Source organism: Thermobia domestica, chromosome 9 (genome assembly GCF_964235325.1).
Source record: "Thermobia domestica chromosome 9, izTheDome1.hap1.1, whole genome shotgun sequence".
Classification (NCBI taxonomy): domain Eukaryota; kingdom Metazoa; phylum Arthropoda; class Insecta; order Zygentoma; family Lepismatidae; genus Thermobia; species Thermobia domestica.
In genome coordinates, this window is record NC_137462.1 from 267,227,260 (window position 1) to 267,253,205 (window position 25,946).

At 35.0% G+C, this 25,946-nt stretch overlaps 1 protein-coding gene across 3 annotated transcripts in view; it reads right to left on the reverse strand.

Annotated features, from left to right (window-relative positions):
• LOC145660680 (cilia- and flagella-associated protein 91-like) overlaps positions 1–25,946 on the reverse strand; it is a 100,489-nt gene that overhangs the window by 29,669 nt on the left and 44,874 nt on the right. For all 3 annotated transcript variants that reach the window (XM_081726017.1, XM_081726018.1, XM_081726019.1), the window contains exons 4-8: positions 21,244–21,309; positions 12,782–13,017; positions 8,097–8,263; positions 3,644–3,812; positions 1,534–1,716 (exon numbers count right to left, since the gene is read on the reverse strand). In XM_081726017.1, coding sequence (XP_081582143.1) covers positions 1,534–1,716; positions 3,644–3,812; positions 8,097–8,263; positions 12,782–13,017; positions 21,244–21,309 — 821 coding nt within the window. The remainder of the gene's footprint in view (positions 1–1,533; positions 1,717–3,643; positions 3,813–8,096; positions 8,264–12,781; positions 13,018–21,243; positions 21,310–25,946) is intronic.

The window sequence follows — 25,946 nt, forward strand, 5'->3', positions numbered from 1 at the left end:
GGCTGAACGGGAATTCCCGTTTTGCCTAAAGATAAAGTCATTTAAAATATTTTCTAGAAAGTCCTGGAGGGCTTTAGGCAGAACGAGAAAGAATCTTTTTAATATTGCACCCCCCTAGTTGGGAAGTGCAAGGAATTTCGTTCCGGAGGGGTGTTCAAAAATTTTAGAGGGGTGCTGCGGGGTGTAGATAAATCACTGCTCGTGGTAAACACATCAAGAGTTTCGTTGAACTTGAACAACACTTTTTGTCTCTGCAAACCACCACATGCATTGCATCTTTTCGACTGCCGATGCCACTTCTGTTTATCGGCGATACTAGCGCCGGCATCGGTAGTTGTTCAAGTATGAAAATTTGCTGAACAAGATTGGAGTTTTCTTTCAATATGAATGTTTGTTTTTCTTCTGTATCTCTGACCTTATTAAAACTATACACTTTTAAAAGCCGTCAGTCCCATTCTGGAAACCCTATATATAGTCCGCCATTTGCAATGTTCAATCGTGATAACGGAGAAACTAAGAGGGAGAAAAGCGAAGCTTTGAACGAAGCAACTATAAGGAGGGAGACATCTTTGCACGTATTAAACAGAAATACTCAACAAACAGTGTTGGCTAACCAATATAAAGTTTTGTTTTCTCAAATGGCACAACGTCAGATTACTACATATTTCAAATTAACATGTCAAACGAAAACGTAAAATACCACATTTATTATTTAGTGTTACAAACTAAAGATGTTATAGTATCACAAACATCAAAAGTTTGGAAGCCTCTATCATACATGCAGCACAACAGAGATGGATAGGATGACGCACATCGAAAGTACCTTAACGTTGGATGCCATGGCCATGGTATGGTTTATTCCGAATGAATAGAAACGAAGTTACCAGGGCTTGAAGAGTTGATTTTTTTAAAGGCTTTATTTCGAAAAGATGCTTAGATAAGTATCATATCTAGTTACTTGTGTGTGGATTGCAATGAACCTACAAATTATTTTGTTGTTCACAGCACTTCGATATCTCAAACCGTTCCTGAGATATGATAAACATTGTTTAAGTTTGCAACACTGCTTAAATAATATAATTGCAAGAAGTTGTAATTACAGCTACTAAAAACTAATACTACATTGCTATAAAAGAGAAAGAAAACACCAATCATTTTAAATATTTTCCATAAGTACGTCATTTTCAGCAGTGTTTATATATATATATATATATATATATATATATATATATATATATATATATATTTGAGTGTGAGTGTTGTATAAAGATATAGGTATATAAATTAAATTAAAAACGAAAAATAACCGTTAATTAAATTGTTTGCTGTAAATACTGATACGAAAATTTATTTTAAAATGATTTAGTCACTAATATATAATAAAAACGCTATTGCTTGTCGCTTCAAACCTTTGCATACTATTGTGTATATCCAAATGCGAAATAATGAATAATTTACACTAATAATGTTCAGAATTATCTCAAAAAAAAAAAAAAAAAAAAGAATGTAAAACTTATAGAAATAATTCCTTACCTTTATAGTGACTCAAATATTTTGAATGAAGGAAGAGCTTCTCATGTCCTCTACGTGCTTGTTCTCCAAATCTTAGTTGTGGAGCATACAATTCATCTGCGAAATCAGTATATTCTTTCAGAATGTTGATCTTCTTGAACTTCTTTGATATTCCTCTGTGTTTAAGTGACAACTTTCGTAGATCTGAAGACGAGAAAAAAGTTTGCATTTGTATATCACAGCCGGAACAAACTGATAGAAATTAATATTAAAATATCCATTAAAATTATTTTTATCTTAAATATGCTATTATTAGAGTTAAATTACTAACGTTGCATGTCTTACAGTCATTATTGGCATACGATGAGACAGTCCTCTTGAATTTTCCAACAAGAATAATTTCATGCAAGTTTGACAATAGTGATATTTTCTTTCCCCTTTATATTGAAAAAGTGAAATAAACTCTTTCAGTTTTACGTCCCACGTTATACAGTATAGGCCAAAAAAGATGGTGATGTTGAGAATGAATGAAATGGTGGAATTAAGAAAGTGGGAGGAAACGGAAGAACCGCGAGGAAACCCACGCATACGGCCGTTATATTGCTACTGATTACTAAGGCCAATTTATAATCCATGTGTTAATATCTGTAGAATACGTCTATAAATCATTAAAAAAAAAGCAATAACATGGGAACCATATGAAGCGAAAATGCAATACGCTTCACATCTAGCTAGGCCGCCAGACCTAATCGGGATACATTTTCAATACTTCCCCAAGAAATATCTGTAAGATTTTTTCTTAAGAAACAAACAATTCATCAAGAGGTCATTTTTTTCAATTTTTACACAACCCTTGCACAAGGCGCTAAGGCAAACTCATATCTCCCTCTTATGGCCAGAAGGTACCCTACGATACCGAATCTCACGGTATGTCCAATGGTGCTATTGAGCCGGTTCGCATCGGTTCGCTAGAACCGGTTGTTAAAATATTTCGAGTTTGCAGAACCGTTTGTTGTACCCAGACATAAGAGTAAATTTTACCCAGTTATACGCAGGAACAGTAAATTTTAGTTTAACTATCTTTGTTTTTAGTAGGTGAAATGTGATAGATATGATTTTTTTCCATAAAATAGTACAAAACGAGTTTAATTTTACGGATCTCGAGTTTACATATGCTACTTCATCATGAACAATGAACGGGAGGGAAAATGCACTCACACTCAGAAAGGCCTAAACACTATAAGTACAGTCTCGCCGTGTCTTTTTTCTTTAAATAATAATCTATTATGTTAGTGAAATATAAAGCAAACGCCCCTGCAGAGGAAAGATAGCTATCCTTTTTATAGAATTCAATATCGAGCTTCAATCTCAATACATCAATTTGCAATTCCAGTGCAACTAGGTCTTTTATCTTTATTTCTTCACTTCCTTGTACATATGTTAAAAAAAAAAGACTTGTTTCCATCTTCAATGATAAGGAACTTGTTTCTGACAAAGACAAGAAAGATTAGTTTTAATATCGAAACTGTGATAACTAACTAAATGGAAGGGTGTTCACTATTGTTCGAGAATTGAGTTCTTGTATTTGACAACACTCAAATAATTCATGCTGGAATTTGTTTGACCACTTGCTTTAGCACTGTGCATGTGACAAACTAATGCGACCTAAACATGATTTATGAATGTAGTATTCAAATAGGTCAGCTTAGTAAATTTAACTACCATGATCATGAGGTCTGTTTCCAACAAGAAATATTTATTTTAAATAATATAGGTATGACAGATTGTGCCGCCGTGTGGAAATACACATGTTGCATATATAGTAAAGCTTGCTTTCTCTACGTCATGAAGTCAATGTTTTATTAATCTGTTTATTATATTTCTTCAGCATAACAAAATTACAACGTTATTCTAAACCACCATAATTTCATTACGGTTTGAGAACTATATATAAAAAAATCCTCTGGAACAATCTTTTTATTTGGTTTTATCCACTTTCCTTACGATGAGTCCGTATGTTATCATTAATTTAGGAGTTCAACCTATACCAGGACCAAATAAAGGACTAATAGTCAATGAAGTACGATACTGTTAAATATTTCTAGGTCTTGTCACTAGACAAATAACTCACCTCTTTTAAGTTCTTTTCTTATTTGCTGTAACTTCCTCTCTTTCTCTGTTTCTTTCGTGCTGTATTTGTGAGTCATTCTTTTCTCAAATTTATCTGCCCAAATTGCATCACGCTCTGATATCAACTTCTCAACTAATTCTAGTCGAACGTCGTGAATTTCTTGTATTTCCTATGAAGAAAGACATATACAAAATGAAAATAAATTCTTATAGTATTTCAGAGTAAAATGGAGTGTCATTTTAACCCAGATAAAAATACAGAAATTTAAACAGAAATGGAACTAATTTATCATTTTAAGTAGTTACAAGCAATGGCGTTTATTTTCTTACCGCTTGATGGGTTGATCAACTGAAACCCGTTCGTTGGCCATAAGTACAATATGGTGTGATTAAAAGAAGGTGTAGTTGTAGTTGTATATCATGCATATGTCCTTGTACATGTACAGTCCTATGTTTTTTGTCGTTTCAGGAATAACAGTTGAAAGGTGGCGTTTTCCGTCCACAGTCCGTCCAAACAAGATGAACTAGCTGACATACAGTTTCTCCCTGCAGAAGGATGTCAACCAGCTGAAGTGTTTTGTCGGAAAAAGGACGTGTATAGTGTAAGGATCTCCACATCATGACAAAAGCGCATGTCAACACAACACGTGTTATTGATTGTAAACAGTGTAGCAGACGAGAATCCGACACGGAAGACACCGAGGAACGCCAAAAGAAGACGGACCTCACGAAAGGACCCGAAGAGGATAGATAAAAGCACGACCATCGAGGGACCTGGTATCAGTCGACCAACTGATCGCTAACCATTACCTTCTTATGTGGCAGTGGACTAGGAGCACACCTCTTCCTTTACCTTTTGTCGCACTGGACTGGGGATCCCATCTTCAACTGAAACCTTCCGAGGCTGCCTTGAGTTGAGGCGGTTATCCTAATTTCACCTACAACCTGCTAAGTGTTCTGGAAACATCCATGAGTGGAAGGGGCACCCGGCAAAATATCAATATTCCTTCACTTGGTCATTAAGAAACTGACACTAAATCAAAGACACTTGTATTTATTTTACTTTGTAATAAAATTTGGTGAAGGGACTATCATTTAGACTCTACCTATAAAATCATTGCGTGGTGTAGGCACCGGAGTTTTGTACGGAGCACTCTTTTTATCAACTTTTAACGCATGCAAATCGAAAATAACTAGTCGATTGGTCAAGAATGTTTCGGAAAACGAGTGAAGGGACAAATTATTATTCTCGTCCTGATCAGGCGCATATCGTTGCCAATGAGAATAATTGAGAAAAAGGTATTTGAAACTATTCATCTAAATAGATATCTGTGCATTCGACACATAGAGGACCAATTGAACATGAGCTATGATACTTCCCAGCGTACTTTGAAATATCAACGGTATAGAATAAAAGAGTGTTGGAGATAGTAGAAGAAGAAAAGAACAATTTCGAAACAAAGATATAAGATGATAGAACTCTTTATAAGAGACGGGAGAATCATGCAATTGAATGTGGTGGAAGTAGCAAAAGGAAAAATATCGACAGGAAGACCAAGATTTAAAAAGTTTACATAATACTGGGAATTAGAAAGAAAAATGAAAATGAAATGAAATCTTTCAGTTTAACGTCTCACGTTTATGCCCTTTAAGCTAAGGGTGACATCTATTTAAGACAAATTAAATGATGATGGAAGAATTGGTAGAGTGAGAAAGTGAGGGAAAAAGGAAGAACCCCGAGGAAACTCACGGACACGATATTGTCCACCACAAACTTACTTGGCCGGGGATCAAACGAGGAACCTCATGCACCAGAAGAAAGTGCTCTACCACTGAGCTATCATGCTTCCCCCCCCCCCCTTCGCCCGGGAAATTGGCAATAAACACTGAAGGAAAATAAAATGTCTGGCTCAGGATAGGAAAATATAGTAAGTTACTTATGTCAACAGATTGCTGATTCAAGAACACCTACACAGAACTCTCTATTTTTTATTTTTTTTTCACTGGTATATGCAAATGATTATCTTTCTAATAGAAAGAAGTAAGAAAATGCAACTTAATACAACGTCGGAGTACCGTTAACCTGCAGAACAGCTTTGATTAGTCATGGAGAAGTGGTATAGAAGTTATGAATATTTTGTAATCGCTTGCAAATTATTATAAAAATGCGTTAATACATAAATGATTCCGGAAGAATATTGTACCATGTTTCAGGTAGTGCAACAGTCAGTTCCGTCAGCGAGAATAAAGGATATGTGTTCCGGATTCTGAGCTCCAGATGAATAATGTTGAAGTTTGGTGATTGTCGGGATTAAGTTCCAGTTTTGAAATCAGTTTTACTACATTTGCTCTGTGGTTTTTAGTGACAATCCTCCTCAATACTCTGGCTTTCTGTTACTAAAGATTACTCTTCGCCGATGTTGTTTTGTCGTGAGTTCTTTAGGCCATCTTCGCCTTGAATATTTTGTTGCGGCACACATAATACACTAGCTATCAGAGATACACGTGAGGCAAGTAACAGCGCACCCACAATTTGCTCTCTTTCAAACTCAGAGAGATCTCCCATTTTGCATCACTACCGACTGCTCGCTTCAACATCTGCCTCTGTACTACCCCGCCTGACGTACTACAGACAATCACATAACACAGTACCAGTGACGCCTTTGCACTGTGCACGCACCCTCAATCTTACTACTATACATATCTTACGTGTTGTTGCAAACTGTTTCCACTACTTCGATAAGTACTTGTATATTTATATTTATTTATCTATTTCAGTTTACACCCTACGGTTATGCACAGGATAATGAAGAAGGCAGTGATGAGATGGATAATAACAGTGGAATGAAGAAAGTGGAAGGAAACGGAAGAGCCTGAGAGAACCCTCACACACGGTGGTTGTCCATTACAAAGCCCACTTGGCGCGGGCTGGGATCAAACCAGGGACTCATGTAGCAGAGATTAATGGTCTACCACTGAGCCACCGCGGCCCTTTAATTTAATTTACTTTATTATTTAGATATAGTATAATTTTCATATACTGTATCAGAGCAAAAGAATAAAGTACTGGGGGTTTGGATTTTTTTTAAAAAATGGACTTGATGTTTTTAAGTTGGAATTAACACAAATTCAGATCCGATACTTTCGATTTCATTAGACAGATAAATGGAGATCTCTCACTCACATTATAACTTTATTGGATTTAGGCGTATTGCGACTTTTGAATTCGTAAGTACACGTCAATTGCAGACATAAAATCAATTTTTAAAAAGTCATGCGAGAGTTTATAAAACAATTTAGAAGGATTGTTTATTCCAAATTAGTTCATTATCAAGTGTGGGCAAGTGTGCATAAACATTATAATCATCCATGTTTGTGTTCAATGGAAGGGAATATGACATAAACATAAACATATGACATAAACATAAACTCTTCCCTCTGACCATCGACCTATTTTCAGCGATAACACTGTTCTTGTTAGTTCTTATTAATGGACCACAAAATTATAAAAATTGTAACACTAAAATAAACATATTGGGCCTAATGCAGAGTCGTTCTGATGCGTGAATAGTGCTATACTAAAGGGTTCGACTAACATATGTTTCCTGCAGTAATCAGGCTTTTAGTATGACGGTAATCGTACATCAAAACGACTCCGCATAAGGCCTATTATATTTAAGCATCACACAAAGAGTGAGTTATAAAAAGCTATTGATCCTTATAATACTAACTAAAGTTAGCTAAACACCACTACGCATTAATTAAACACAACCAAACACTAATTAAACACAACTAAATACTAACTAAACACTAACTAAACACCACTAAACACAACTAAATACTAACTAAAAACTAACTAAATACCACCAAACACAAATACTAACTAAACACTAACTAAACACCATTATACACAACTAAATACTAATTAAACACCACCAAACACAACTAAATACTAACTAAACACTACTAAACACTAACTAAACACTAACTAAACACCACTTAAAAAGGGTTTGACCAGAAGAACATATTTTTCGTAATCAGAAATTTCATAATCTTGATAATTATAGGTTATTTTATTTTCAATTGATATGATTTTAAAAACTGTTCGATTGATATCAATACAATATTGTTCATTTCAATTGCACTAATAGAAAACGAGCTTATAACACTTTCTTCTATTATCTCATATATTTAAAATAAATAAATAAATAAGTTAGATAGTTATAAAAACAGCTTTTTACTCAACAATTTGAATTATACTTCTATTATGAAAGTCCCTGAAAATACAAATTTTATGTCTATCTGCTACAGCACAGTGGTATTAAAAAGTAGAACTTTCACGGCGACATTTTCGAAATCTTTTAGAAAAAATTCCCTATGTGCTCTTTTTTCATATAATGTTCTTTCAGCAATGCTCGGAGATTAGAAAAAGTAAACAGAATATGAACACGTACTTTTTCTCTAAATAACCATTCATCTCGCTCGAAGTCCTCCATCATCTTTCTTCTTTTAGCGATATTCTCTTCCGTATCACACGGAGGCAAGTTTCTCTCCATTTCCCTTCGCAGTCGGTATCTCTCGATAACTTCCACTTCATGAACTCCTGCGGGTAAGCCATTGTCTAATGCAAAATAAACGAGTTAGAAATTACTAACAAGTATTGTACAGTAATATACGAAAATGGATTTTCTTTGATGATATACATATATACTACAGGGTAGGCAGTGGTGCCCACCCCCCCTTATGTCCATGACGCACCCCCCAATTGTCTATCCGTAGGTGTTCTTCCATGAAAAAAATCTTCTTTTCGATTAATTTTACCCCCCCCCCATCAAACATATTTATATGGATTTTTAACCCCCCCCAAATATTTCAGTGACGCAGTTTGCGTCATAGTCCCCCCCTTGTGGGCACCCCTGGGGTAGGCACAAAGTCGCTTTCCGCAAAACAAGTAAGAATGCTTTTATTTATTTATATATTTATTTTTTTGTTTTATTTATTTATTTATTTTTTTTTTTTTTTGGTACTTGAATTGGCACTACTGGCTCTCTTTGTGACTGGTAACCATGTTTTCGTAGGTGTTTTGTTTAAGAGCTGTTTACTGAATGAAGTTGAGCTGAGTAATACAGAGTTGAGAAGAATTGCAAATTAACAAAGAAAAAAGTGTTTTCGTCTACAAGCTTAATGGAAACACAAATGTGGTGACAGTAGACTTCAGGAGATTTCCTGGAGTGGAACCACCATCATGTCAAGCCACAAGAAACCTGAACCAAAGATTCGAGGCTACAGGTTCTGTGTATGATCTACCATGAAGCGGACGACACAAAATGTACGAAATGAGGGAAACACTGAATTTGTTGCTCCGAGTTGTGTATCTAGCCCGAAGAAGCGTACCAGAAGACGCGCACATGACCTGGGAATGACATGTATCTCTTTAAGGAACATAGAGGATTTGTAGATGAGACTTTAATAGACAAAACTTCTGCACCCGTAGAACGAATGTGATTCGCACCGGCGGTTGAGTTCTGTGAGTGGTTTCTCATTCGGAGCGAAGAGACTTCTGAAAACAAATTTTACGGACAGACGAGGTCTCATTATAGATGAAAGGTCACATAAACAGACACAATTGTGTTTATTGAAGTGATACCAATCCACACTAAATTGTGACAGAAGAGTTAAACGTCCCTGGTTGTCCTCTTTGGGATGGATTTGGTGTGGTAGTGTCATAGAACCATTCTTTTTTGAAGGAATTGTTACCAGTGATACGTGCAGACGATGCAGAAAGTTGTCATTCCAGAACGTGAAAACAATCCTCATTACGAAAACATTTAGTTCACGTGGCAAAACGGTGGAGCGCCGTCCCACTTTCGTGTTATTGTGAGGTATTTCTTGAATCAACACGTCGATGAATGGATTGCTTGTCGAGCTACGACAGATCGGCTACTTCGTTCATGTGACCTCACACCATGTGACTTTTCCATGTTGGATATTGTCGAGAACGAGGTGTTCTCCGGTCAACTGCAGGATTTCGATCACTTGAAAAAGCTAATCGAACAACTATTCGAAAAACTGGATGCCGATCCTCGGTTGTGTCATGATCTTTGCAAATTAGTGTTGAAAAGATGTGGCTTGTGCATTGAACATGGCGGGAGACAGTTTGAGTACGTAAGATAAATAAGGATTGTCAAGTCAACTAGCTTCTTTTAATTTAGTACTTCATATATTAGGGAAAGCGACTTTGTACACATCCTGTATATCAGAGTGGTCCTTACTTTTCGACCTCCGAGTTTTTTTTTTTTTTTTTTTTTTAAGTATTACCCCCCTAAAATGGTCCCATATTAGACCAAAATAAAGGATAAAAAAACAACAACTCAATAGAATAATATTAAATTATTCCCCAAGAGATCTGGAGTTTTAAATGCACTTACAGTATACAATATGAGGGAAAGCACTTGTAAGTTTGGAAACAGAATTGTAACTTAATAAACAAATATTCTGAAGGTAATAAATATCAAAACATTACAGGTAAGTTGGAAATAATGTCAGATTTATATTTGAGGTGAAAAGCTACCCCAAAACTAAGTATATGTTGCATGACCATTTCCTAGTAAAAATATTGGACCTAAATCCAAAATAGTGTACTTCAAGATGGTTGCCATGATGATACTATATATTAATAAATGCACTTCTATCCTTACTATTCCTATCAAGATGTGGTGTGGGTGAAACTTAAAAATAATCCGAAGTCGACGAAATGAATTAATAGAGATTGTTGTTTTTTCTTTTTCTTTTCAGTGGTGATGATATCGGCGCCAAAGAAAGATTATAATTTAATTACAATAGACAAAACCAAAGATACCTCCTACTCACGCTTTCAATCAGACATTACGCTCACCTATCAACCCAACATCATATTCATTCGACTTCACGCTCATTCAGCTTTATGCTTGCATTATCATCTCAAAATCACGTTCACATCATTAGTGTAACATCATACTCATACATCATTAGTGTAACATCTTGCTCACACATCATTAGTGTAACATCATGCTCACACATCATTAGTGTAACATCTTGCTCACACATCATTAGTGTAACATCATGCTCACACATTATTAGTGTGACATCATGCTCAAAGTATCATTTAAATTTTATATTACTGCTATTCCTAAATGGATTGTGCTTTAGCATGAAATTATATGTACAAAATATTACATAAATGTTATTGTAAATGTGTATGTTTTGTCGATAACCTTTAAATACTTTTAGACAAGTTCTATTCAAGTTTCATTAGATAAACAACTATATACTTAAAAAGTATAAAGTATAAAGCAGCTCTTCCAAGGGAGAGAAAAGTTTAAAAAATTTCTAGATTTCCCACCAATTCATGGTTGAAGTGAACACGAAGACTTAAAGCACACAATTTACCAAAAATTAAGGGAATTTATTCTACATATTATGAGGAGGCCTCTGAGATATTAGTTCATCATGGAACCATGAAATTACAAATGGTCATTCTGTCAGATAAACTTTCCTTTAAGTTGGCAAAATACTGAAGTATTTCCTTGTTCAGTATACCAGTTAGTTGAACTACAGATGCAGGACACGTCGGCATAGCTGCACTCCATTTATATTATAAATGTTCAATAGGGTTCAGGTTACGGGTTGCGTGGCACAATTCAGTTGGTGAAAATCGTTGAACACATACAAGTACCTAGTAGCCAGTGGAATATGATATTTTGTTGGAAGCTGCAATAAGTCAGTGATAGACTGCTCACCTCTGATGAGTTCGATCCGAAATGAAATCTTTCAGTTTAGCGTCCCACAATTATGCCTGTCAGGCTAAGGGAGACGATGATTAAAGTAAGTGAATGATAATGGAAGAATTGGTGGAATGAGAAAGTGGGAGGAAACGGGAGCACAACGAAAAACCCATGAGCACGATGTTGTTCACCATAAACTTTGCTGGGGATCGAACCAGGGACCCCACACACCAGAAGTAAGCACTCAACCACTGAGCCACCGTACTCCCTAGTTTGATCCAAGGTCGTGTCAAGTAGACCTTCTGGTAGACTACTGAATATCGTGAATTCTCTCGGAGTTCTTCCGTTTCCTCCCACTTCCTTTATTCTACCATTTCGTTCATTATCATAACCATCTTCCATCTACCATCTTCCTTAGCCTCGAAGCAAAATCGTGCGACGTTAATCTAAGAAAAGTGATAAATTGTACTACGATATTGAAAGTAATACGAGGTTATACTGCAAATTTCTCGCAATATTAGGAACATTTTACTATCCAGAATATTACAGTAGACTCTACCATTACCGTGCTATTAACAACCACATAAATCCAACAGCATAACAACATAATCCATTTCGTACCCTACTATAATTCATACAATCGCGTGTTTCATGGTCTGTATGATACTTTCTGGCAGCAACTATTCTCCCCAAGAGACACATTCCTATAGGCCTACACATCCATTGGAGAAAAAAAAAAGTATAAATCTTGTTTGATGATTCCCCTACTTCACTATCTAGGTCCATTGCTGTGAAAACTATCCGAGATGATGCACTAGATTGGATTTGCTTACCAGAGGTTTATATGCAAACTCTCTGCCAAAATATTCGAGGTAGTGAAATTCAGTGTGCAGATTTACAATTAATACTGACACCACAAATGCTATTTTAACTTACGGTAAATGGTGACAATCCTGTGTGACCGATTTTTCGCATTAATGTTCTTTGCTACCTATCATAGATATCTTTTTCGGTTATCGAACAAGTGAAGCTTTCCCACAATGTGTTCCTACTTGCCACTTCCACAAGATAAATCCGTTGGACAAGACGTATATGTCACACCAATAATAATAACTCTTATTGGGATCCATGTGTTCTGCACTATCCTGAACTTATCTATCTCTCCTGAACGTATAAGTCACATGACCATTTAACTAGGCACATTCCACGGGAAGATTCCCAATCTTTTTCGTAATTAATGAATGTATGTTCTCGTAAAAACACAATATAAAGAATAATTACGTACCTAAGTATATGTATAATACCCGTGTTAATTAAATATAAACTACGAAGGTAAATTTTGTTGTTTTGTTTAAAAATAAATATGACATTCTTACCCCATGAGAAGTGAGCGATTGTAAGAACTTCTGGGTCATGTCCCTCATGAACAAAATGCTCTGGAGTGTATGGATCGGTTTGAGCTTCTGAATCTCTAAAAATAGTCTGAGTTCCTCTATTACGTGTTGGTGGCAAATCAGCTTCTTTCTGCTCTTTGATTTGTTCCTGAAGTTTCGACAAATCTTTCGCAAACCTCACACTGGGTATTACTGGATGAAGAAATGGGACAATAGCTCTAGAAAAAATATGACATTATAGAAATTATTTTTATATCGTAGTTAAAGAAAATTAATTTATTAGCTGGTTTACAAGGATGAAAGCTATATATCTGAATACAATGTGAATTTAGGTACGAAAAATTGGTAAAGTTTAGGTACACTATTATAATGAAAAAAAGTCAAGCTTTGGTAATCCACAAAATAACTTACATGTCTACCTAGTAATATCAGTAACATTACCAAGATATAGATCTCATTTCCTCTTTGGCTGGCCATACGAACAAAAATCTCTCTCTCTCTCGCACACACACACACACACACACACACAAATCAAGTTTTATCTTCACAGTTAATTCCCCAAATACTATTGAAAACATTATTTCAAGTTATAAAAATTAGTTTATAGATAAATTATCGAACTCTGGGGTTTACTAAGTAAATTGTTATTGTGGAGAATTCTACACCGGCTTAAAAAAATAAAAATTACAACCAGGATCAAGGAAGATTCTAGATATGCTAAAGAAGGAGATTTAACAATACCAGAATTGTCAAGATAACTCATATTTCCGAATATAAAATCAAAAGCATTACCGTTTTTCACAAAATTTCCTCTTTTATAGAATTAAATAGTATTTACACTAAAAACAAAAATTTCACGCTGAATTTGAACAAAGGTAATCTAGACAAAACCTGTAACACAATAGTTAACTGTTCCTCAAAACACGAATTTTGAAAATACGCACCAGATCAGAATAATATAACTTTATATTTTCATTAAATATTAAGCAAAATTAGAAACACATTGACGATTAAAAATCAGTGGAGAATTGTGTTGAGAAGGGAAGCTACGTCACGTAGCTATTAAGGTCACCGAGAGAAGGGCCAATCATACACGTTGTGGTAATTTTATAAGTGGAAGGTTTCTGTAGAGAGGGGCAACATTACAATACCAGCATGTAACACACATTCAAAAATTATTTGTCAACTGAAGTGCAAGGAACACAGCGGACGCCCCGGCGGTATACTCACGACGTGACAACAGCACAGCATGTGCTCCTCCAAATGTCAATTCACTTCTTATTTTGCTCCGAGTTCTAAAGTATTTGTCAACTGAAGTGTAAGGAGCACAGCGGAATACTCACAACGTGAAAACAGCACAGCATGTGCTCCTCTAAATGTCCATTCATTTCTTATTTTGTTCCAAGTTCAAAAGTATTTTTGTGAACTGAAGTATAAGGAGCACAGAGGACGCCCCAGCGGAATACTCACGTGTGACGATAGAACAACATATGCTCCTCCAAATGTCAATTCGTTTTTTATTTTGCTCCGAATATAATCATTATTTCTACATGCAATACCTATACTTTATAATCAATTCCCAATTTCTGGAGTTTTTAATATTTATATATTATTATAATTCTCATTAACTGGAAAGAACCTGTCAAACGTAACAACAACACCGGTTGTTTCTCGATTACGAGTATGATCTTTCATTTGTTTCGATTTGATGTGCTTTGCTTCAAGAATCTCCCGAACATAATCTCACGAGGATTTCTTTAAATAATTAGCATTGGAATTCATTTTGTTATCTATCAACTACTATAAAAGAATTTAAAGGGATGCACCTTATCGATTCTTTTTTCTAGAAACTACAGTTAGATAAGTTTGGTGCATAGGCGTCTCTGGCGGAAGGACAGAGTGACGAGTCCCCCTACATATTTTGTGTGAGAGACGAAATGGATCAATGCTGAAAGTATTTACATTGCAGAAGTAGAGAAATAAGCAGAGCAAACAATATTATATCTATTGCTAAGTATTAAGTTGGTGCAATTGAAGAGTCCAACTGACGTATGTTACTTTCAAAGATGCGGGGAGAGGGGGGGGGTAGAGGGACTATAATTTCTGATTAGTCAAAGCAGGGGCGTCATTTCAGACTTAGCTTGAGGGGGGCAAGAGCACTACAGACATAAGACTTTCACGTTTTGTACTAGTATATTAGTAGACAATATATTAAAGTATATGTATTCCTCAAACAATTGCCCCCTCCTGCCCCCCCCCCTCCTAAATGACGCCCCTGAGTCAAAGTAGCTCCAGAAATTAAGTCGGTATAGAATGATCATTTTACTACACTTGGAAAGAAAGAATAATAGCAACAGTAAACAGCTTTAAAGTTATCAAATTTGTTATCATTTCCCGCATGCTCTTTGATATGAAGTTTTGTATCTACTGCTACTTTCAATCACTATTTTTATCCTTGCAACTTTCCACATCCTTTTACTTTTTTTTTTAAAAAAAAATCTTTTTCGGGTTCAAGAAAGCTGAAAATGAGGACTGCTGTTCCACAAAAACATTACTAAGATGTTAATATACTGTGGTGAATATGATTTTATTTATTTATTTATTTATTTTTACTTGCTATATTAGGACATTATTGAAGAGGAAATTGTACGCTGAGTAACAAGGTAATAGGCATGGCGAAGAGAAGCAAGGAAAGTAGACTAGGGTGACCAGACTCTGACAAGCGGAAAGTAGAACACAAATATAATAGTATACGATAGTTTACTGCATCGGCAGTACGCATATACTTATTTCATTTAACGTTAAGTTAATCATTCATTTTTGTTAAATAGAAAAGTACTGAACAAAAGTATAGAAGAAATTGAACACAACTTCAAATGCTTTGATGAATGACGAAGTGATTTATTTTTATAAACGTACAATGAAACTTCGTGTTGGGCAAAAGTTTTTTTTTTTTTAATCAATTTCCTTGTATTGTTTTAAGGAATGAGAGAAAATTTAGACCGACACGAGGTAACTTCCACTTAACTTGGTTAGCATCACTGTCATAAGTTGAAAGATAAACATTTTCTACCTTATCGATATTTCAACAAGCCCTTCTCAGTAAAAACAATGGTTTGCTCATTGTTCTCCTTTCCCAATCTTTTGAGTGTTTAAAAAAAAAAAAAAAAAAAAACAGCTGTTCATCATTCACGAAAAGAGTACCTGTGATTCAAAATGCTACGAATAAAGAATGAAATCTTAAAATATTGCAAATAAGTTAACTCAGGACATTTCGCAGGACATTTTAAAAGAGAAGGACTTTGCTCAATTTTCTAGGCGTTTTCGCAACACGCAGGACAGCTCTTTTAAAAACAGTACTGTACTGCGAAAATCAGTACGTCTGGTCACCCTAAAATAGACAAAAATCATATTAATGTAAAATATTAAAGGGTAGTGTGAATTCCTATGCCAAAACAAAGTTCCCTAAGGATTACTGTGTTTGGGAACTTTAAAATTTTGCAGCAAGTGATCTGCAGTGATGGAAGAAAATTACGACGAATTCTGTTGATAGAGAAAGAAGCGCGACCTTCTTAGCTCTTAATTCAAGTAGCTTCCCATATACTCACAATTTTGAAATGAATTAACTTCGGATCTACAAGAATTCTAATTGTCTTCCTCAATTTTAACATGCCTGAGATTCCAGTGGTTTGGTGCACTAGTGAAGCTGAAATACGTCAAGAAGTGCATACTTAATGGATACTTGCTATTCTTGATGTGATTTCCTTTTCTTCATTCGTACAATGATCTAATGTTATTTCATTCATCTCAACGTTACTTTCAAATCTCAAACTTTGGTGCTAAAAGATGTGATGTAATTGTAGCGGAAGTTTCGTCACCAACGTTGATAAAGATGGGAACCATCCGTTTAAATAGTCTGGTTATTAAAATATGTCGCTTACAAGATCAGTCTTTGATTATAATTAGTTTTAGTTTGATTTAAATTTTTCACCTATGAAGAATCCTAGAGCGAAAAGTACAGAACAATTATTACCCAATTCTAAATTTATTTTTGCATTGTAGGCATACAAGGGTACGAATATCTACTTGAAACTTCACTTGAAGTGGTCTTCTACATCATCAAACAAATATGGAACCGATGTAAAGTTCAGTGTTTCCAAATCCCATTTTCAAACTTTTACTGATTTTGTAATTTTTGGACTTATTATTCATAATGACTAAGGCTTGCACAAAGAAAATTCAGGGTAATAAAGAATTAAAATTATAATAAATACGATATACTTGTTAATATGTATATAAAATAAAATTAAGCAAGAGATATCGGAGCAATAAATGCATATGCTTATGGGAACACAATATTTCAAATCTAATTGTCTAAACAGTACTGACAAGGGAACATCTTATATTGATAGAAGCATTCCCCAATCAAACAACGTGCAATCGATAGAGGAGTGAAGAAAAGTGAGAAATCCAAAGTTTTACGGGCCGACACCCAGAAACATAGGAGATTCAGACGAAAGAAGGATTTAGAATCATGTGAAGATTGCAATGCAAAAGATACACTTACAGAGAAAGAACTTCAAAATGATTAAAATAATCAAAATGACATTTACACAACAGTATAGTAATCAAACATTGTACCCACAGACATGCTTAATAACATCATATGTAATGCAGTGTTGCCAACTGAGCACAAAATGAAGTTTTGCTAAATGGCACGGAACACAAACTATAACATGTAGAAAATCTAATTATGAGTCTAACTATACTCGTTATGTCATAATGTTCAGTGTTGCCAAAGTTTGAAGATAGGCCTACATGAATTCCTATATGAATCTCGGATGTAGAAAAGTACCTACAGTACACGATTCAAACTAGTTAAAATCAAATATGAGACCAGAAACAATAATACAATCATTGAAGTACGAAAATAAGGGACGAAGAACAGGTCAAGCAGGTTTGCCCAAGTAGAAAATCAGAATAGTATCAAACACAATACTGAAATGATGCATACTCTTGGATTGACAATTGATTAGCAGGCTCACTTTTCTGATGCACGTAATATTGTATCACCTCAAACATTATTTCTAGTCAATTTTTCAGTGTTGCTGTTGATAAAGCGCTCCGCAGTGTTTTGGTGCTGTATGTACACAAGGATCTATTTACATTAGTAAATACGATTCACTCATACAACACTAGGCAGAATTTTAATATGTATATCATCCAGCAGAACTATGCAAATTTTAGTAAAACTGTCTACATGAATTGTATAAAATTGTATAACAAATTACCGACAACGTATAAGGACATTAACGAAAAAGGGGTAATCAGAAATACTTTGTTACAATTATTGTTTTAAAAAAAAGTTATTACTCTGTTGAAACTTATCTTTCTGATAACATATAGAGAATGTAACCTGAGAACTGTAAATCTTAATTGGGGAATATCCTCATATTATAAGCTATGAACAGGCAAATAAATATGAATATGGATATACCTTAAGCTCAATACTTTTTAGACTATTTGACATTTGTTTATGGAATTAGTAATGATTTTATCCCGTTTCCTGTCTAAAAGCCGTTTTTTAAAATGTTTGATGGTGAGTGCGCAGCAGAGATGACAAGACCACTTCAAAAGGAGTTTCAGGTACCTAGGTAGATATTAATACTCTCATAGCTGCAGGACAAAGGTTAAAAATCTAGAATAGGGTAATCATTATTGTGTTAAGTATACTTTTAATTTAACCATAGTTATATGGGAGAATGTATAGAATTGTGAAGTCCCCACACAATAGTTAGTTTTTCAGACTACGATACTTCGTATATAAATTAAAAAGTTCCATTGATGTTGAGCTTTCTAAAAGTACTGGAGAGGTTTGAGAAAAGCCTTCGGGTCTCATCCTAAACGAAGGGAAAATTCCAACCTACATCTCCTCGCGGGAGAAAGCGGGCAACGTCTTTGGCGGCTAACGTAGGTGGGGACCGACCGACTCCTGGGATAAGGAGTCAGCTTCTACCAAGTGCTAACGGCCTTCGGAGGGCTCATCGGAGGGAGGATGAGCGGGTGGAGGTCAGGGCATCTTCTTGTCCTTTGGAGGGGAAACTGTCCTGAAAGGCGGATGAACCACTAGATGGTCAACGGCATGGAGATGTGGAAAGGAAATGGGAATACTACCACATTATCTTTTTCCCAGAAGAGACGAAGGAGGAGAATAAATAAATATGATCGTTCTTCCTGAGGTAAAAAATTCCGGAGGTAAAATAGTCCCCCGTTCGGATCTCCGGGTGGGAAATACTCCGGGAAGAATCATCAGAGGAGAAAATAATAAGTTTCATTTCAGCATGGGAACAGCGCAGCAGATACGATCTGATGTACCAGAAAGCACAAGAGTTAGGAGGGAAAGCTAACAAAAGTATACGAACGTTCGGCATCGAAGATCAACAAGGTAATGTAACCACTGACCATCAAAGAATCTTTAGAATTTGGGAGGAATACATAAAAGATCTGTATGATCAGAAGAACCGCCCCAAGGATATTGCGATCGAAGCAGAAGAAGAGGTGGATGATGATGAAAAAGGACCCAGTATATTGAAAAGTGAAGTAGTACAAGCAATCAAAGACATGCGAAGGAGAAAGGCCACTGGAGACGACGACATACCAGTAGATTTGCTCAAGGAATTAGGAGACAACGCAATGAAAGTACTGACTTCACTTATTAACAAGATCTACCTGAGTGGAAAATGACCAAAGGATTTTCTTGATGTTACATTGATTGCATTGCCCAAGAAAAAGCAAGCAAAGAAGTGCAGCGATCACAGAACCATTAGTCTGATTTCTCACACTGCAAAGATCATTGCACGCATACTGAATAGGCGGTTGGAAAGTAAGATAGATGAGAGGTTGGTAGAAGATTAATTTGGATTCCGGAAAGGAAAAGGCACCAGAGATGCTATTGGATTGATGAGAATTATATCAGAAAGAATTCTTGATGTAAAGCAAGAGTTGTGTTTGTGCTTCATCGACTGCCGAAAAGCTTTCGACCGAGTTAATTGGACGAAACTTTTGAAAATATTTAAAGAAATCGGAGTCAACTGGAGAGAGAGATCGTCGACTCATTCAAAACCTGTACATAGGACAACGAGTGAAGTTGCGCTTGAATGAAGAAGAAACCAATAGTGTGAAGATTGGAAGAGGAGTCAGACAAGGATGTAATTTGTCGCCCCAATTATTCAACATTTACAGTGAATGTTTAATGAAGAAGGGCAGATCATTAACAAGATCAGGTATGCAGATGATACGGTTATAATAGTAAAAGCGAAGGAGGACTACAGGAGACGATTGACAAAATAGTTGACACTGGAAAACTGTATGGAATGGAAATTAGCATCGAAAAGTCTAAAGTCATGAGAATATTCCGTGGAAGCACGCCCTTACAGATCAAAGTAGAACAAAGAGAACTTGAAGAGGTCGATAATTTCAAGTATCTGGGAAGTATTTTGACGAAAGACGCTTACTGCATCAAAGAGATCAGGTCAAGAATTCCCATAGCGAAAGAGGCATTCAACAAGAAAAGATCATTATTAACTAGCAGGCTCAATATTGGACTTGAGAATAAGTTGGCCAAGTGCTATATATAGAGCATTGAACTTTATGGTTCAGACTTGGACATTACGGAAGTTAAAGAAATATTTAGAGAGCTTCGAAATGTGGTATTGAAGGAAAGTGAAGAAGATAAAATGGACAGAGAGAGTAACAAACGAAGATGTTTTAAAACGGATAGGAGAGAACTTCTAGCCACCATCCTTCGTAGAAAGGCGAATTGGATTGCACACATCTTGTAAAGAAATTGTCTTCTTCCCACTGCCATAGGAGGAAAGATGGAAGGGAAGCGAAGAATAGGAAGAAGAAGAACACAGGTGATCGATGATTTGAAAGATAAGAGAAAATATTGAGAGTTAAAAGAGGAAGCTGAAGATCGATAAAAGTGGAAGAAACATTTCCAGGCTTAAATCTAAAATAAAAAAAAAATCTTCATTAGTACCAGGACCTGCCGAAAGGCAGAATACTTAATAATAATAATAATTGATGTTGAAGTTATAAGCATGTAAAGGTCTTACAGTAAAATGTGATTTAAGTTTGTATAGTCCTTGAAAATGGAAATGTGAAATCTACGCTGTGTGTCACCAAAATAGGGTAAAAATAACATAATTCGAAGAGATTTTGAGGGTCATATGACCGTGCAGGAAATTGATCGTGTTAGTATAATTTCCTTTTGTCTTTTTTTTATATCCACCTTACGTTCAAATCCACGTTATAATACGTCGTATTATGAACTTATATAAGTATATTTAGATTTATCGCAGCATATAAATACTTTCGTCTATTTGAAAAAAAAAATCTCATGACGATTAATACATTTCGATTTTTAAAACAATGTTACTTACCTCCGATAAAATTTGTATCGATCAACTCCATCTATGTCAAGTTTCGGAGGGGACACACTTTGTTCTCTAAAGAAAGAGAAAAAATGAGTACCACATTAAGAATGTATATTTAAGTAGAAGTTAACTAACAAATATGTATAGTTCATTGTATAAAAATAACCTAAATCAAAAACAAATTACATAACCGCTATAAACTATATCAATTACTGTCTCGAAAGGGCTTGAACAGACTGGCGTCATTACAAAGGTATTTATAGGATATACTTATTTCTTGTTTAGCTTGTATATTAACATCAGTTTAAAATTATTTGCAAAATTTCTATACTATTAAAAACATATTTGCCCATACTTCAGAATCACTGGTAATGTTTTTTTGTAGTGGAAGCTATATATATTACTTCGTAAAATCCTGTTTAGGAACCAATCGATTGACATTATTATTAAACCTCAGATATATATACGAATATAGTGTTCAAAGTGGAAAAAAGCAGAGGCGATATGTTTTATTACGATTTTGACTTGACATACCGGCTATCTAAATGTTCGGATACAGTGAGGGTATGTTGCCTAAAAGATTGATTTCTATTTACATAATGCCTAAAATCACTGGAGAGCTTCTCTTTAGTTACGGGGGGGGGAGGAGTCATGGAGAGACTTTGATACCTCGCCAACAACTTCCTGAAAAAAATAAAAATATTCCCTTATGTTGTATTATAGAGAATTATGCACAAAATTGCTTAAAAACCGAGTTCTTACATTAGCAATTTCCTGAGAGAAAGCTCCCGAAATCCCCACTCGACTGAGGGGTAGTCCAAATCCGGGAAGAATCGCCCCCACAGCAGACAATCCCTAAATCCGCTCATGCTCAAAACACGACATTTATATGCATTAAGACAAGAAGATACACATACATACGAAAGAAACAGTTCAATATGGCACATCAAAATAGAAATTAGATAAACTTCATTGATGACATCTCGTTAAAAAAAAAAAAAAAAATGTCGGTGTTGTCAACTTAGAAATTATCTCTAGATAAGGACTAAAATCTTTTTATGTGCAGAGCTATTCTTCAATTACTGTGTATAAAAATGGATTTATTAGATATTTGGCATCTACTATCCCGTGACGGTATGTCTTTATCACTAAAAACCAGAGGCGGTATGACTTCATGACTGATAAACCAGAGGCAGTATGGCATACCACCACACATCGTCTCACTTCGACCACTATATATATATATATATATATATATATATATGTGTGTGTGTGTGTGTGTGTGTGTATGTGTGTTTCATGTAATGTTACAATCTACTTGTTATTTTACATAAAACTAAATACGTAGTTTGTATGGCAGTAGGTGATTCTTCTTATGTATGTTATGATGATTGCACATTTTTTTAAAAAGAAAAATACACCATGAACTTGATCATTGGTGAACTAAATACATAAGCTCCTTTGAAGCCACTAATCAGTATTAACAAAGCTTCGAATTTCCACAATGAGCACTTTGATTAAGTTAAGTTTGTTGTTTCAATATTTTCTTAAGAGTCTACTGTTGCAGTTTGAAACTTACACTCAATGACTTCAAAATAATTCCGACAGATAGCTTCTGGGATCCCCGTATAGAATATCAACGAAACGGGCGGAGAACTCGATCAAATCCAAAAAGAAAACTTGGGGGAGAAATTTTACTTTACTTCGGAAGCCGTGGTATTTAAACTATAGATCTGAGTGCAAGACGCTAGCTGACAAAAAATATGACTTCACGGAGAATCTAACACCTGAAAAGCAAATTTCGTGAAGTTACGCCCATAATGTCCCGTAATGTAGTCATTTTTATCCTAGGGAGAATTTTGTCCGACCGCAGGTTAATTGAACTGGTGGATTCGAAAAAAAGTCTATGCTGATGATTTATGCAACTTTCTTATTGAAGTTAAAAATTAGTGGAAACATTATTTATGTTTTAAATTGTTAGTAATTTCAATAAAACTTGTATTCAAGTAAAAATAACTTTTTAATTTAATTTCGTGTTCCTGAAACGTAGTTCTTAGTACATTCAGGGGTAAACGTGGATCTGAAAAGGTAGGGTGACGGATGACGTCTCGTCGTCTCTCGTACCTATCTTTGCCCATTGTAATTTTTAGGAAGTGGAGGGACGTCATAAATATTTTTAAAAGTGGAGGAACGACGTCCCCGGCTTCCTCCTCATTTTTACCTCTGAGTAAATTAAAATATTTTTACGAAGTTTGCTATTTTCATTGCACATTATTACCCAAAGCATATATTTTCGTTATACAAGTCGTTATACAGTTTACCTCAATTAATACACAACGTTTCCACAGTTGCCAAATTAAAAAAATCTGTAAATTCCCTTCTCTTAAGTAAAGATAAGGATACTGGTAGCACATGAGTCATCTTCGTTTTACCAGATTATTAATAACCCACATATGGACACACAACCAATAGGTAACCTATGTTAATTTGTATATCTTATATATTCATACTTCTAGTACCGCTATATGCAATATGCAATTTAGGTTTCTCCATGTTATTTTGTTTCCTCTATTGTATATTATTTTCAATTTTGTTTTTGAAGCGTTTAACTATTTTTTACTTAAGTAGTATATTCTTTTTTTATGTGGTTCAATACTTTTCTTTTGTAATTGTTAATATTTTTTATGTATTGGTGCTTTTTTTAAATAAAAAAAATGTATGTACGTGGTTAAGTGCTCGGAGAAGGCTGCAGAGCCTTAACTTTGCCACGTAAAAGAAGTCATAAATAAATAAATAAATAAAATCTTGTATACGCTTTTATTTTTATTTCTTAGTGCTTGTTATACATATGCTTTTATGTATATATAAAATATGCAGCTTTCCTAGATTGAACCCATAAAACTGCGTTTCCTAGAAATTGAAATATGTAATATCACATAATTTTAGTAATATTACATATTTTGTTTTGATTGTTTCATTTTAATGTACATGTTTCATTATATGACACTACGTAATCTATTTTTATCTTTCGGATCAAATGCGAATACAGTTGACTTGAAGTTATGTGAGTTGTATGTGATATTAAACTATAAAAACATCATCTCATTTTGTCAATGTAGGCTGTAATAAAGGGTGGTTACAAATTATTGGACAATTGCAAAAAGCTATATTTCACTAATACTGAACGGAAATACGTGATCTTAGAGTCACTGAAAAGATGAAGGTTTGAAGTTTCATTCTGACTTTAAACGCACTCGATGTGAGTTCCACGTGTAATGTGGCAGATGTTCAAGTGGTGATCCTATTCTTCCCAATCCCTCTCAAGCATGTCTGGTGTGATGTTCGCTATGGCTCTGGTAATGCGCCTTCTCAATTCTGGCACATTAGCAGTATAACTGGAAGTAGAGGGATATACATATTGTTCTTTACGAAACTTCACAGGAAGAAATCGCACACTGTGAAGTTCGGTGAACATGATGGCCATAAGCAGAATGTGTTGCCTGCGATGTTGCACGATTAATTCATGTTCCTGGCAAGTGTCGATTTAGGTACTTCCGGGCGTAGAGGAATACATGAATAGCTAACTGTAATATATACAGTATGGCGCTAAATTCGTTGTACAAAAGCAGAAGAGTCATTCCTGAGAGTAAAACAAACAAAAAAGTTCCAATAAATATAGGGCGCAAACCCCATCGTTGACGTGTTATAAGCTGCTAAAAACATGAAATAATGAATTTTAAAGGTTCATAGCTCCAAAACTATGGGACCTACCGTAGTCGGGTCAAGACTTCACTTAGGAACTAGTATGTGCTCTATCCAAAAATGCGTGTTTCAGAATCCTGAGATGCTTCCACAACAATTTTTCTAGAGGGAGTTTGACTACGGGCCTATGATATAAAGTACTCTCCAACTACCTCCATAAAAATTGTTGCGTGAGTACCTTAGGATTCTAAAACGTATTTTTGGATAGAACACATACTAGTTCCTAAGTGAAGTGTTGACCCGACTACAGTAGGTCCCATATGAACCTATGTGCTATGAACCTTTAAAATTCATTTTTTCATGTTTTCGGCAGCCTATAACACGTAAACGGTGGGGTTTGTGCCCTATGTTTATTGGAAATTTTTTGTTTGTTTTACTCTCAGGAATCACTGCTCTGCTTTTGTACAACGAATTTAGCTCCATACTATATATATATATATATATATAATTAAATCAGTGTCATTACTTGTCTTTAGGATTAGATATATATGGAAGGATTTCTACATATACTGCAAGTAATAAATACTTACTGTAATTTTATTTGTAATAATGATATCATGCAAAATGTAACCATACAAATTAACTTAATGTATGTAATTTACATTATTATTATTTCTTCTTACTTTTGTGTTTATATACAAATGACGTGTCCACTTCACATGCATTGTACTGCAGTGCTAAATGTATGGAAAAGGACGAAAATAAATACAATACAATACAATACAATACATTCGCATGCCAATGTGGAGAGGCACCGGCTTGTTAGAAAATTAAACTCTATTACTCATCTTCCGTGAGCTATGGCACTAACCACCTTCCAACCTGTCAAGAAACATGTTTTTCGGGATACTGTTTTCGAAAAATAAGCAAATAAATAATATTTAAAAATAAAATAACTAAATAATAAAATTTAAAAAATAAAAATAAAGAAAGAAAACAAATTAAAA